The sequence below is a fragment of the Seriola aureovittata genome, chromosome 12, assembly GCF_021018895.1.
Source record: "Seriola aureovittata isolate HTS-2021-v1 ecotype China chromosome 12, ASM2101889v1, whole genome shotgun sequence".
Taxonomy (NCBI): domain Eukaryota; kingdom Metazoa; phylum Chordata; class Actinopteri; order Carangiformes; family Carangidae; genus Seriola; species Seriola aureovittata.
Genome location: NC_079375.1, coordinates 24,140,302 through 24,153,254, shown reverse-complemented (window position 1 = coordinate 24,153,254; position 12,953 = coordinate 24,140,302). Strand labels below are relative to the sequence as shown.

Genomic DNA, 12,953 nt, shown 5'->3' with positions numbered 1-12,953 from the left:
TTTTTATTTTTTTTATTTTTTTTTCTGCAGGTGCTACATTGAAATTCATTAGCGCGGCGGTTCAACGTATCAGAAAGTACAAGGGGAAGAGTGATGGAGGCCCTTCTGCAGGTGGTCACTGCGACCTGGCCTCAATGTGCTACGATGCTTTGAGGGCACATCTGTCGTGTGGTCTCACATGGGAAAGCGAGGGGAGGGGAGGTGGGGGGGGGGGGGTTGGTGGTGATCGACCTGACATTTACCTTTGTCTTTCAGAGAGCAAAGCAAAGCGGAAGCTCAACCGCAGAGCGCAGGCACTCCGTTTGGGAGATGTAGCGAGCCAAATTCCCCAGAGAATGGCAGAAAAAATGCCAGCTCAGCCCCGCGGGGCTTTGAGCGCCCACAGAGGTGTTTGTGTGTGTGTGTGTGTGTGTGTGTGTGTGTTTGGGGGGTATAAAGCCTTACCGTCAGCGATGAGGTGCTCCGGCACATGTAGGATTACCCGGACCGAGAGGCTGCAGGAGAGGTGAGAGGAGTAAACCAGGCCGATCACACAGCTGATGACACTGATCAGAGTCAGGGTGGTCTTATTGATGGGGCTCCGTGGGGAACCTGCTGCTGGGGGGGTGGGGGGAAATACACAGGGAGGGAGTGGGGGAGAGGTGGGAGACAAGAAATGGTAGAGATATGTGAAGAACTTTATTTTCCCACACCCTTTCCATACCGTACACACAAACATATACGTACACATACCCACAGCCGCAAACGCAGGGAGTCATTTTACAAACAGGCCCAAAAAATGGGCTCAGCACCCATGAAAAGGACCTTTGGATCAAAAACAGCAAGCCTTTGGGAGGGTTAGCCTAGGCATGGCTCAGTGGCACAGAAATAAGGTTTACTTTTGAAGGGTATTAACATCCACGCTGGGATGTGGGGGGGGGGGGGGGGGGGAGACATGGGCCGAAATAAAAAAAAGAAAAAACAGTTCAGAGGTTGTTTTGCAACCTTCCTTCTTTACTCTGCTCTTCCTCCCTGCTGGATCAACAACGCTCCCCTTATCGCTTTTACTGCAGAGTGCAAAACAGAGTGTTGAACGTGACCTCGTACCCACAGGGGCATGCATACAGTACATACATGCACACACACACACACACACACACACACATACACACACATACAAAATCACAGTGACCTTGAACATAGCCTTTTACACTTTGTTTTAAAGAGGTTATTTTTTCACCAACAGAATAACACTAAATGACATTGTCACCACTCTGGCAGAACTTTCTCATTTAAAAGCCGCCCAAGGCAAAAACCTTTAAACAACAGCCAGAGTAGAAAGCTGACCGCTCAAATTATGTATAAGGTTAGTTTATTTAATCAAGTAACTTATCCAACAAACTGGGTGTGCGGAAGCATTTCCCCCTTTTTTCCCCTAATTTTTATAATGATTAAAAAAAAATCTCCAGAAAATCTTTATTGAATTTTAAAATTGTATTATTTTAATATCCTCATCCTTCTGTCATCATTCTTTCTGACTTGAAGAAATACTTTTGTCATCCCTCATGAATCATCCTTTTTCTCCTCTGGATCTAAACATAGTTAGGGCAGCGTTGCAGCCACTTTATTCTATTCTTAAACCTCTAATTAAAGGTGTTGGCTGCACTTCTGGAGGCTTTGCCGTGTTTGTGACACCTGTGCACATGACGGGGGAATAATTGGCTTGGAGGCATTGTAAAGGCTTGTAACACCTTCTGACAGCAGCTATTATTTTGAGGGAATTGTCTCTTTACTTTTTTTTTTTTCTTCTTCTTCTTTTTTCTTTCTCTCTCTCTTTCTTTATCTCTCTCTCCCACACCCCATTAATGTACATCAAAGCTGCAAGGACATGGCATGCTGACATAAAGCGTGCTGCACCACTTCACGTTGGCAGCATTTGCACAGGACCCCCCCCCCTTTAGAAATAATATTTGTGTATAATATTATTTCAAAATACGGTGATCTTCATGTCATAAGATGCAACTGATATCAAGATATTCTCCACTGAGAACCTCTGATCTCATCATCTTGTTTTATTTCAGTCAACAAGATTGTATGCAGATGCACTGAGATCAGTTTCACATGCTCACAAACCACTCTACGCACTATGCCTACGTCTATATACATACACACAGCATAGACACAAACTCTACGTGTTTCCTTCAGGAGTCAAAGTCACGAGCACACACACAACACTGGAGATATCCATCCGCTATATGCACTGGAAAGGTTACTTGTCATGCGTCGTGGCGATGGTAATACCATCAGACGGCGGGATTATCTGTCTGTAGGTGTATGAGTCCTCCTTACCCCCAGAGCCCCACGCGCTGTTGGCGTTACCGTTTCTCATACCTCGACTCCGGCGGCGACTGCGGTTTGGGTCGGTGTAAAAGGCCAGCTGAGGCTCGCTGTCTGCCTCCGTCCCAGAGTCCCCGTCTGGGTTCAAGAAAGTTGAACCCGCTGTTGGATTCACACCCACACACACACACACACACACACACACACACACACACACACACACACACACACACACACACACACACACACACACACACAAACGCACACACACACAAAAAAAAAAAAAAAACACCTCTAATGAAAAAAGAAAAAAGTCTGTGGGCTGGAGTTTGTCCTGCAGTCGGCGTCACTCAGACGGGAAGGAGCAGAGCGTGAACCCACTGCTGGATTCAGTGTGGAAAACAGATCAGTGCACAAAAGTTTTCCTCAATCAATAATTGAAATGTAGGCTAATGGAGATGGAAGCAGAAAGTTGAACTCTGATTCTTCTCGGTGTGCTGGTTTAACATAACATTTACTGATCCGACCAGAGTGCATTAATATAGTTCTTTGATTAGAAGAAAAGAGAAAAGAAGACCTGCCATCACTCCCCCCCAGGAAAAATGAAGCCTGGGTGCAGAGTTGTACATAATGCAGTTTCTAACTCAGTGGCTTTTCAGTGAGAAGTCCTTGAGGGAATGAAGTGTGAGCGAATCGCACCTCGCCTTGAGCTATTTATTAAAAACCCTGCTAGGTTTGCCTTGTAGAGTAAACCTTTCAGAGCGGATGGTCTAAGTATCAACAATGGAAGCGAAATGAAAACCAGGTTGAATGAGTGAATGTGAGCGAATTCAAAACCTTCCTCTTATTAATAGACGCACGAGAAAACGAAGAAGCCCTTCATTATGTAGTGTACACAGTACCGTGAAGCAGAAAGGAAATCCAGACTTCAGTTTTAGATTATAGAGCATTGTTGATGTTGGAAAACGGATGGTTCCAGCTCAAATGATTGAACAAAATTTCAGTATTTGTCTCATTATTACAGACAGCGTAATAAGCTAATTTTAACAACTAAAACTGATTAAAAATGAGTGGTGCCTGTGGAGGTAAAGCATATTTGCACTGAGCTTTTAAGTAGAGTTCAACCTTGAAGGTCTTTGGGATACTAGTGTACGGCTGCTACTGGATCGTGTTTGCTGCTTTTTAGCATATTATTAGCATATTAGCTGTTTGGAGTCTTGAGAAGTGGATGGTACAAACCGAGAGTGTAAAGGCTCGTAGCGCATGGTCGTGGAGCAGCTGTCTTTAGGGCGTGTCCAAGTTTATTTCTGCTAATTTAACAGCAAAAGAAAAAAAAGTTCACTGCGCCAGGTGAATGGTTCAACAGGGTTTCAATGTGTCTCTCTCTTAATCATGGGGTGTTTTGGGTGTAACGAGCAATAAACCAATCAGAGCCCATGTCTCATTCCCCAAATGGAATTAGGGCCGGGAGTTTTATTTCCAACCACATATTCACATATTCTCCTCCACCCTCCATCCGCCTGTTCAGGCGCATGAATATCTTGATAATGCGTCCAGTGAAATAGAGGCGCACAGGTAAGAGCGAGAGCATTTCCCATTGAAACAGCGTGGGTGCTGGACGGGGAGATGACCTCCGTGTTGTGCTCTGTGCTGCTTTTCGCCGGATGTGAGATAGGACGCTAAGCAGCGACTACACCTATCACCACATATTTTCTTTGCAGTGATATAAAAATGAATTTCTCCGTGGCACTTTCTGGCAATGATTGTGTAATATGTGTCAGGCCTTAGGTCTTCAGTTTGGGGTGTGTTATTCCTTTATATTTCAAATGGAGATTTGATGTAGTGTTCTCCATTTCACAATCTGTCTGTGTTTCTAGTTTTATGTTTCAAACAAAACGAAAAAGAACAACAGAGAAAAAACAAACAGGAACTATTGAATAGGTTCCCTATTAGATAAAAACTCCCCCCTCAACTGTGGAGGAGCGCTGAAATCTGAGCTAAACAATCAGATCTCTTGTAAATTCACTTGTTGCTTCTTCTTGTCTCGTCTGACTTATAATAAAAATAACTTTTCTTTCAAATTGCTGTTTTATTGTAAGTTTGACGTGATGTAACTCTGTGACTTCTGCCTATTGGACTGAAGACATTCAGTCCCTGAGTGGATTAGAATAACACACACTCTGAAATGTTGTTGTCACAGATCAATAACAAGGCTCTGTGAATTAATGACATGTGTTCCACAATGCTAGGTACTTGTCCCTGGAGTTTCCATGGAAACTCAGATCCTTCATTTCTTATAGATATAGAGATACCGAAGTAATTATGAGCAAATGAAATGCTCTACATTTAAAAAGCTAATGATTGGTATTTAACAGCTCTTGGTCCCTTCAACAAAACTGAGAAATATTTAACGAGTTTTTTTAAGTGAATGTTCACGACGTTTAATTGCAGGGTCAGTTGAAATAGGAACGCTGTACATCAATTGATCAGTGTATTATGTTCATCCCATGATGTTTCTCAGCCTCTCTCAACATGTTCCCACAACAATAATCACTGTCCTATTGTTTAAAACATGTATTATTGCGCTTTTCTACGGCGCATTTATGGTTGCCTTGACGACAGCATACGTCACACACAGACAAATGAACTCTACAATGACAATGCGTGTTGTTTAGGTTGTGTCACTTGGATTGGATTTAACTATTGACTATTTGTCAATTTATTCATTATTTAAGGCATAAAATGAGAATATGGAAAACTGCCCAAGATCATCATTCAAGATTCTTTAAAAAGCATTTTTTTTTGTCTGATTAAATGTCTAGAAATGACGAGACCTGATGAATAAGGATGAATAAGATCCTGTTTTAGACAGAATGTAAATAAAACAACACTCTGGCAGCTGGACAGAGACAACGGGAAGCGGTAACTCATGTTTTACTGCTTGGTAATGTTTGGCGGTAAAATTGCATAAGTGACATTGTATCAAAGTTGATCCATTTCAAAATGATAGATGGAAAACAATGGATGAGATACGTATGGTGCATGAGATGGATGATGACATGGAGACTAAATAAACAGCTGAACACACACAGTGTTTTTTTTTTTTTGCAGGACACCAACATGACTCTTGTGTTTTTTAGGGTGTGTTTTATTTGTTTGGCAATTCATGAAAAGTGTTATTCCACAGGCAGGGATGAGTGCAGGATAAATGTATGAACAAAAAGGAACTAAGAATCCATGGCTTTGTTTGGGGGGAAATAATCCCATTCATATCCTTCAATGATTTTCCATTTCGCATTTCAGTGAGATAGTAAATGTCCCTCTCTTCAGCAGCGAACGCAGCCTCACTGATCTGTCGTTTACAGCCACATTACGATCTTAAGGACGAGGACTGATATATAGTGGGTGCAAAACAATTGCATAAACAAACTGCTCTTACAGTACAATATGTCCATAATACATTTCAGACGAGAGTGTTTTAGCAGAGGCTTTAGCTATATTTAGAGGGCATGTATTGAAGCTTGTCTTACAAGTGTTAGAGGAATCCGAATCACAAAGTGAGGGGGAAAATCCATCAAAGCTGCAAAGATTTGCCGCCTCAGCGGGATATATGTGAATCGAAATAAAATTCATGCTAACATTGCTCAGTGACAAGAGCTTTAAAAATCCCCAACCAAGACAAAGCGTTTGATTAAACTGGAGAAGATCCCTCGGAAACAATGGGCGACTGAAAACACTGTTGGCAGCAATGTCAACGTGACAAACTGAGAAGGACTTTTTCATGACAGCAGCCTCATCAGTTCTTCATATTGTTGGGTTTAAAACAATATGCGCTGAAGATACGAATGTGTAGTGTAAATATTATTGGCAGCCATGACTATCTGACGGCACAGATGTTGGCGTTGCTTTACTTCACAAGCGGGGCGGCTTTTCTGATGACACCATTGTCTCAGCAGCATTTCACACAACTGATTTAATAATAAAGCAACATTCACTGTACACTTCCCCCCCTAGAAATGTTTACTGGCAGGGGACACAGTCTTCCAGAACATTATTCAACACGCTATTAAAACTCTGCAGTGAAATGACAAAGACAAATAAAAGCTCTTTGCACTAAACTGGGGGAGATGGAGCTCCTTCTTCCAGCAAAGAAATATTCTCTTATAGCTGCAAAAATGAGAACTAGACTTCAGTTAAATACCAATATATACAGTGCAATTCCCATTTTAAAAATGTAATATCTTTTCTTCATGTCAAGCTTTCCAATAACTGTTGAGACAATTCACTGGAAACCAGAGAAGTCAACCTCAGGGTGCCGGTGGAGGAAAAGTCAGTAGATCACCAGAGTCGCTCGATGGAACATTCAGGACCGAACTCTGCAGCTGAAATCAGGGGAAACATGTAGGAAGCTCAACCTTTATAATTTGTTTATTCTTGTTTTCTGTCTCTTGACTTTCCTTTGAATTCTTCCTGTTGCTAACCAGCTATCCATCGTCATAGTCCAGTTTTTGCCATGGATGTAATCTTTTAGCACGCAATCACACTGAGATAGCAAACAAGAATAAATTAATATGAGAAGACAAAAAAAATAGGGAAAAAAATGAGTTTTTAAACATTTTTAATGTTTTGAAAAATAATTTCTTTAATATTTTTTATATATATTTTTTTATAATTGCATTTTTTCACCAAAATTGTACCGTTTCCCAAATGATTTGTTGGCCCACTGCTGGCTCACTGTCAGAACCACTGCACTACAGGAATGCCAGTAGCATGGCTAAAAAAAAGCTAGCCTATGCAATGAGTCTTTAGCAGCGTAATTAGTTAGAGTTTCAAGCACGATCCAGATGATGATGTAATATGTTGTTTTGTTTGTTTGTTTGTTTGTTTGACAAGTAATTCACTAGCTATTCATAAAATCTGCAGCCAGCTGTTCACTGTATGTGTACGCTGTGTGGATACACACTGTATATTATGTTTGTATAAATTTAGTTTTTCACTGTCTGTTTTGAAAGGATTTGATTCCAACAGTGTCTGTCTGAGACTTAACAGAGATGCTCTGCGTCGCTACGAGGCCTGAATAAAGGCATTTATTTAACATGCTGACAGCATGTTAGTCTGTCTGAGCCAGACATGGAAACATGTACCAGTCGTTGTCATGACATACGACAACACAGACCACATTTCCTAATTGAAGGGCCATCCACTTCAGTGAATGTTGCCTTGAGAGGACAGAAAGCTATAGTGGACTGAACCTGCTGCCCTGGTTTTACAGAGAACAAATGGTAATGTTGTGTCCTCATCAAGCACGGAGGTTGAGAGGTTCCAGGTTTACTGGAAGCAATTTAGCCTCAAATGCTCAATAAAATTGTAAATAGTGGTAAAATAAGTGGTAAATAGGACTGGTCCCATATTCTAAAAACCTTACTGAGGGTCACGGAGAGCAGATGCGTCTTTCAAACACTGGCGAAAGAAGAACACAGCTCTCGTCCGCATGTAAGACTTTTACGATTAGAGAGAGTCTGTCTGAATATCTTTGAGATGATGAAATACACACTTCAAAATAGGTGGCCATGATTTGGGGCGGATCACGTAAGGCCGTGTCTCTCAGACTGAGCAGGTCCAGTGAAGTACGGACTAAGTGGAAGCTAAAGAACTCTGAGGCAAAAATGTCAGAGCAACAAACATGGATATTAAATCAACCAGTGTTGAGGAACTGTCACATGCAGGCGGGATAAATGACAGGACACGAACAACATTTATAAAAGTGGAGCAAGCTTTGTGTAGTAGTCTACATACAGGCAGACGAAACATGAATCCACTCCAATTAGGTAAGTGCCTGAAATCCTTCGGAACAATTTTCAAATCCATACGAGAGCGTTTGTAATTAAAGAAAGACAAAGCCTAATGGTGCGACTTTAAGTAAAGCCATGGCTTCGATTCAGGAAATATTTGTAGCTTTTAGGCCCCTTAAGTGCCATTTGTGTTAGTGTGATCTGTATCCTGTCAAGTCTAAGTGGCTGAAGTTAATTATTGATAAATCTACTCACATTTCTTTTGATTATTCATTAAATTGTTTAATCAACAGGAATCTCAAAACATAGTGAAAAATAAGTTCTAGAAGACCGACATGTTCACATCGACTCCGTCCAGCCAACAGTCAAAAAAATGAAATTACAAAATTACAAATGATGAAAGAAGAACAACAGGTCAGCTACAGAAGACGGTCGGTCAGTCCACCTCTTTGGTCCAGACTGAAACAACTACTGGATGATTCTGCCAGTCTTGTGCAGACACCCCCCCCCCAGCCCCCCCGACAACAAATGGCCTCCTGTTGAACCCCTGTTGACTCAGATGGTCCCCTGATATGAAGATCACGTGTTTGTTTTCTAGTCAAATGCCTCCACAGCTGCTCTATTGTACGCTAACGTTTTCTAATCATTAGCCAATGCAAAGTACAGCTGAGGTTGATGGGACTGTAGTTTTACAGATTTGGTCATGAAATAGTGGAGTATAATAAATGAAAAGTCAGGTGATCATCAGAGTCATCCAAATATGTCATCATGGAACCATTAATGTCTGTACAACATTGAGATGTAGAGATATTTATTAAAAAGTCAACCTGCTGGTGATGCTCGTCGTGGGCTTTTCCCTCCACCCGCCGGCGCAGCCACTCAGAGCGACTATAAACACTTTAGATTTACGACAAGGTCAGACAACACGTCCATTAGTGTCAGTTCACGGTACAGTCACAAGCCGACCCCTTAGTCTCGTGGCTTCATAAATGACTTAATCAATTATTAGAATTACTGTTGATACGTTGTTGTTTTTTTTCTCAATCAATTTAATCAATTCATCATCCCAGCAGCACAATGAAAATCTAGAGATCCTATAGAGTCTGACGGACATCACGTCCCTAGCCCTACATTAAAGCAACTATGTGTAGAATTATCATGTGATTTTACTGTAGAAATAAAGGCACAAGTTTTTTGTTTTTGTTTTGCAGAAAAATTTGACGACTGCTGCAATAAATCACTCTTGTTTGTAATTTTCAGGCCATTCATTTCAGTGTTCCTGGGTCTGCGGATTATCTTTTGTGTAATGTGGCTTTCAGTTAATGTTTGCACTCAGTTCTAATAGGAGCCAAACAACATCAACTCCACTGATGAGATCAAATCAACTAAACCACCTTATTATTACGGTTATTGTAGTTATTTTGGAGAGGTATTTTCAAGATCACAACAACAGGAAATGAAGCTTTTACTGTAAGCAACACTCACTAAACACCTGAATAGAGCGGAGCTGCCCTTGACAGCGACGAGGCTGCGCAGGTCTCACAAAGGAGAGAACATAAAAGAGGTTGTTCGCCACAATGCAATAGTTCTACACTGGAATAACTTAAAGTGGTTCAAAGTGCAGCGGCAGGCCTCTGTGGTGCATGAGAAGAAAAGTATTTTCCAAGCCAGTTGAGAGACAAAAATTCACTTTACAGGTGAGTGAAAGCTGACCTTTCACACATTGAAATACACTGAAATAACAGTTATAGCCGAAGATTCAAGTCAAATTGAAATTTCAAAACAAGCAACAAACAAAATAAAAGTGCAAAGGATGACATTGTTACATCAACTATGAAGGTTTACTAAGTAAAAGTTTGAAAAAAATTCCAATTAGCGGCGAGTCCATTGTATCACAGGGATCACAGTCATGCTTAAATTTCATCACACAAGTACGTTTCTTTCAAAATTTCTCACTGAGGTGGCACTTCAAATGAAATGGCGTGAGAAGGAGAACACACATCTCCTGAGGAATTGAGACTAAATCTCACAAAGTAGGTGTTTGTCAGCATTCACGAGGCAAAAAGGAGCTGGGCTCAACGCCGCCATGGAAACAAGACAGACCCCTCTAAATATTCACGGCAGGAAGTTCACCTGCAGCTCAGCACGGCACGAGTGCCTCTTATAAACCAAAAAAAAAAAAAATGTTATTATGTCTAGTGCTGCACAACTCTATAAATGTGGAAGGGTGCTAAAACCTGAGCCAGAGAAGGTAATGGTACCAGGAAGTGGGCGTAAAAAACAAACATGCTGTTGCACGGCAACGACGACGACACCGACATCGAGAACTGACGCTATAGAAAAGAACAATTCCCGACAGAAATACAAGTGATAGCAACTTTAATTAATGAAGCAACATGAATCTGAACAGTAAACCCGGTGTCTGCACCGTCACTGCAGCAAAAGTCAAAGCAAGTGGAGTCACTTACAAATGAAGCTGAGTGTTTTAGTTTTTTGCAAATTTTTTTCATTATTTTTTTATTTATTTTATTTATTTACTTTAAAAGATCAACTTCAGCGTACGTATCCTGAAGGAGGCTGTTTGCAGTTCACACAAAACAAAATTCTCTTCCAATGAGGACAATAAAGAACATGTTACCTGCAATAGAGAGTGGAGAGAGAAACTGTGGTGAAAATGCAAATGAGCTGCTGATTATCCCTCAGAGTAATTGATTAGAACCATTAGTGCTTAGTTACAGAATGCTGCAAATGCCAGATTGATATTTTACTTTGCACAACTGATTTTTAAACTTCTCCTTCTTTAATGAGAATCAAAGGAGCTAATCAATTAACAAAACGAAATTTTAAATCTCAAATTTTCCTGAAACTAAAGCTATGAATTATGTGCATAGAGATAACCCAGATGGCTGTTCTGCATAGATGACTTCTAAATAAACAAACAGGATGTATAACTGTCGGTAACTGTTGCAGGTGTCATGACGGAAAAAAATTACTAATAACTTGATAAAATGAACATAAATTAATTATTAATTGCGTCCATGTTGGAAGGAATTTACAAACCTCAGCACCAAATCACAGCAGCCATAACAAACCGGGTACTGCAGCTTCTGCTGCTGCGGTAGCTTGGCATACAGTGTTAGTGTTGTGTTTGTGGTAATGCCATGCAAAATACATAGTGACAGTTGCCATGTTACACCTAATCTAAATGTGTTGCTTGGATTTAATGTAGCTTTGTTTGGGTTTTGGACTGAGATACGTGGATCTACTTAGAGGATTTTCAGTAACACTGTTATTCTTGAATCCCTCACACATATGTTTTAAGTGTTTATAATAAATGTTATATGCATGCACATGGTTTAAGGAATTCAAGAGCATGCATATAGTCATTTGTGCAAACAGATTATTAATTAATGTACACAGATTTATGTTGCTTTTGTATGTTTGTGTTTTTTCTTCTCCATGACACTTACCATCCCACAAAAAGATCTTCAACTTGGAGCGTTTAATAATCAGTGCAAATAATGACTGTAATTATAATGCGTTTGGATATTATAATGAATAAAAATGAATCATAGATTTCCTTCAGCAGTCAAGGCTACAACAGTTCATCTGAGGTTTAAAGACACTGTTGAATATCTGAGGAGCAAGAGATTTAAATCAAAAATCAAAACTTTGTTTTCAGATGTGCGAGTCGCCATCGAGCTTAGAACAAAGACTTGGCAGCTCCCGCCGCTCTTTGTTTGGAAAGATTCTACAGTGCAATATGTGACGCGACACTTTTTTTAAACTAGGGCTTTGACTGTTGTAACGAGAGGGGCTAGAGACAGAGACAACAATGCTTTAACATACACATGGCACACCTTCCACTCAGCAGCTCCCCGTGTCTTCAAGCTTCAACAGTCACATATATATTTAACTGTTTTCCTGAACTGGTTTTTATTTTTTTTTCATATCACATATTGTATGTCTGCCAATTCAGATGTTTGATTTTCCAGTCAGAACTTTTCAGAATAAAAGATGACAATAACTTTCTTGTGCTTTTATTTTGTAGGCAAAAGCACTAAGAGGCAGTGACTCTGTGGGAAACTGCTGCTTCCACAGCGGCGATCAATTTCAGCACCAGGCGCTGTCCAACTGACTGCAGTGTGAGCAGTGTGTGTCTGTGTCTGTCAGTCACTCACAACACGGATAAAAGAATAATGAACATCTTCAGGTGGAGGGAGATTCTCTTTTTGGACATTATATAGATTATAATAAAAAATAAAAAAATCAGATTATCAACATAGTTTGATGGGCCAGATATTATTGCTGGTGGGCCATTTGTCAACCACTGCTTTCCGGGGTGTTGCTTTTCTGTTGTCATATTTGTTTTCAAATAGGCCTATATGTTGGTGTTAGCATGTTTCCATCTATCAGACCAGCAGAAACCTTTTTGACCTTCATTTTCAGCCTGAAGGAAGCGGCTCCGCTTGCAGAAACAACCTCAGAGATCCACTTTAAAATACAAAGATATCAGTCGGGACGGGACTTAAATTACAGGAGCACCAGTGAAAAACAGCGGGTAATTGTGGCTGTAAATATTACTGAGCTCTGGACAGGATTAAAAGCACTGACCAGCCAAAGGTAATGTTAAAATCACTCCAACTCTTCTGTGGATTCATTTCATTTTTATCTCATTAGCAGACACCTCCAAAAAACCACTTACATTTTCATTGAATTGATAATCCCCCCCCCCCCCTATCTTTATCTGAGATCAAACTGACAGACAGAACAAAAAAGCCAGACAACCACTTCCTCCCTCTATTAAAGCAAATCCATCAGGGCCTTTGATCAGAAAGATCCCAG

General features: G+C 40.5%; 1 protein-coding gene across 9 annotated transcripts in view; it reads right to left on the bottom strand.

The window, feature by feature from the left end:
* Positions 1–12,953, bottom strand: part of astn1 (astrotactin 1) — a 380,707-nt gene that overhangs the window by 271,436 nt on the left and 96,318 nt on the right. For 2 of the 9 annotated variants that reach the window (XM_056392103.1, XM_056392105.1), the window contains 2 exons: positions 2,329–2,478; positions 445–597 (listed from right to left, as the gene is read on the bottom strand). In XM_056392103.1, the coding sequence (XP_056248078.1) occupies positions 445–597; positions 2,329–2,478 (303 nt within the window). The remainder of the gene's footprint in view (positions 1–444; positions 598–2,328; positions 2,479–12,953) is intronic. The other 7 variants (XM_056392104.1, XM_056392106.1, XM_056392108.1 and 4 more) reach the window with 4 other exon arrangements.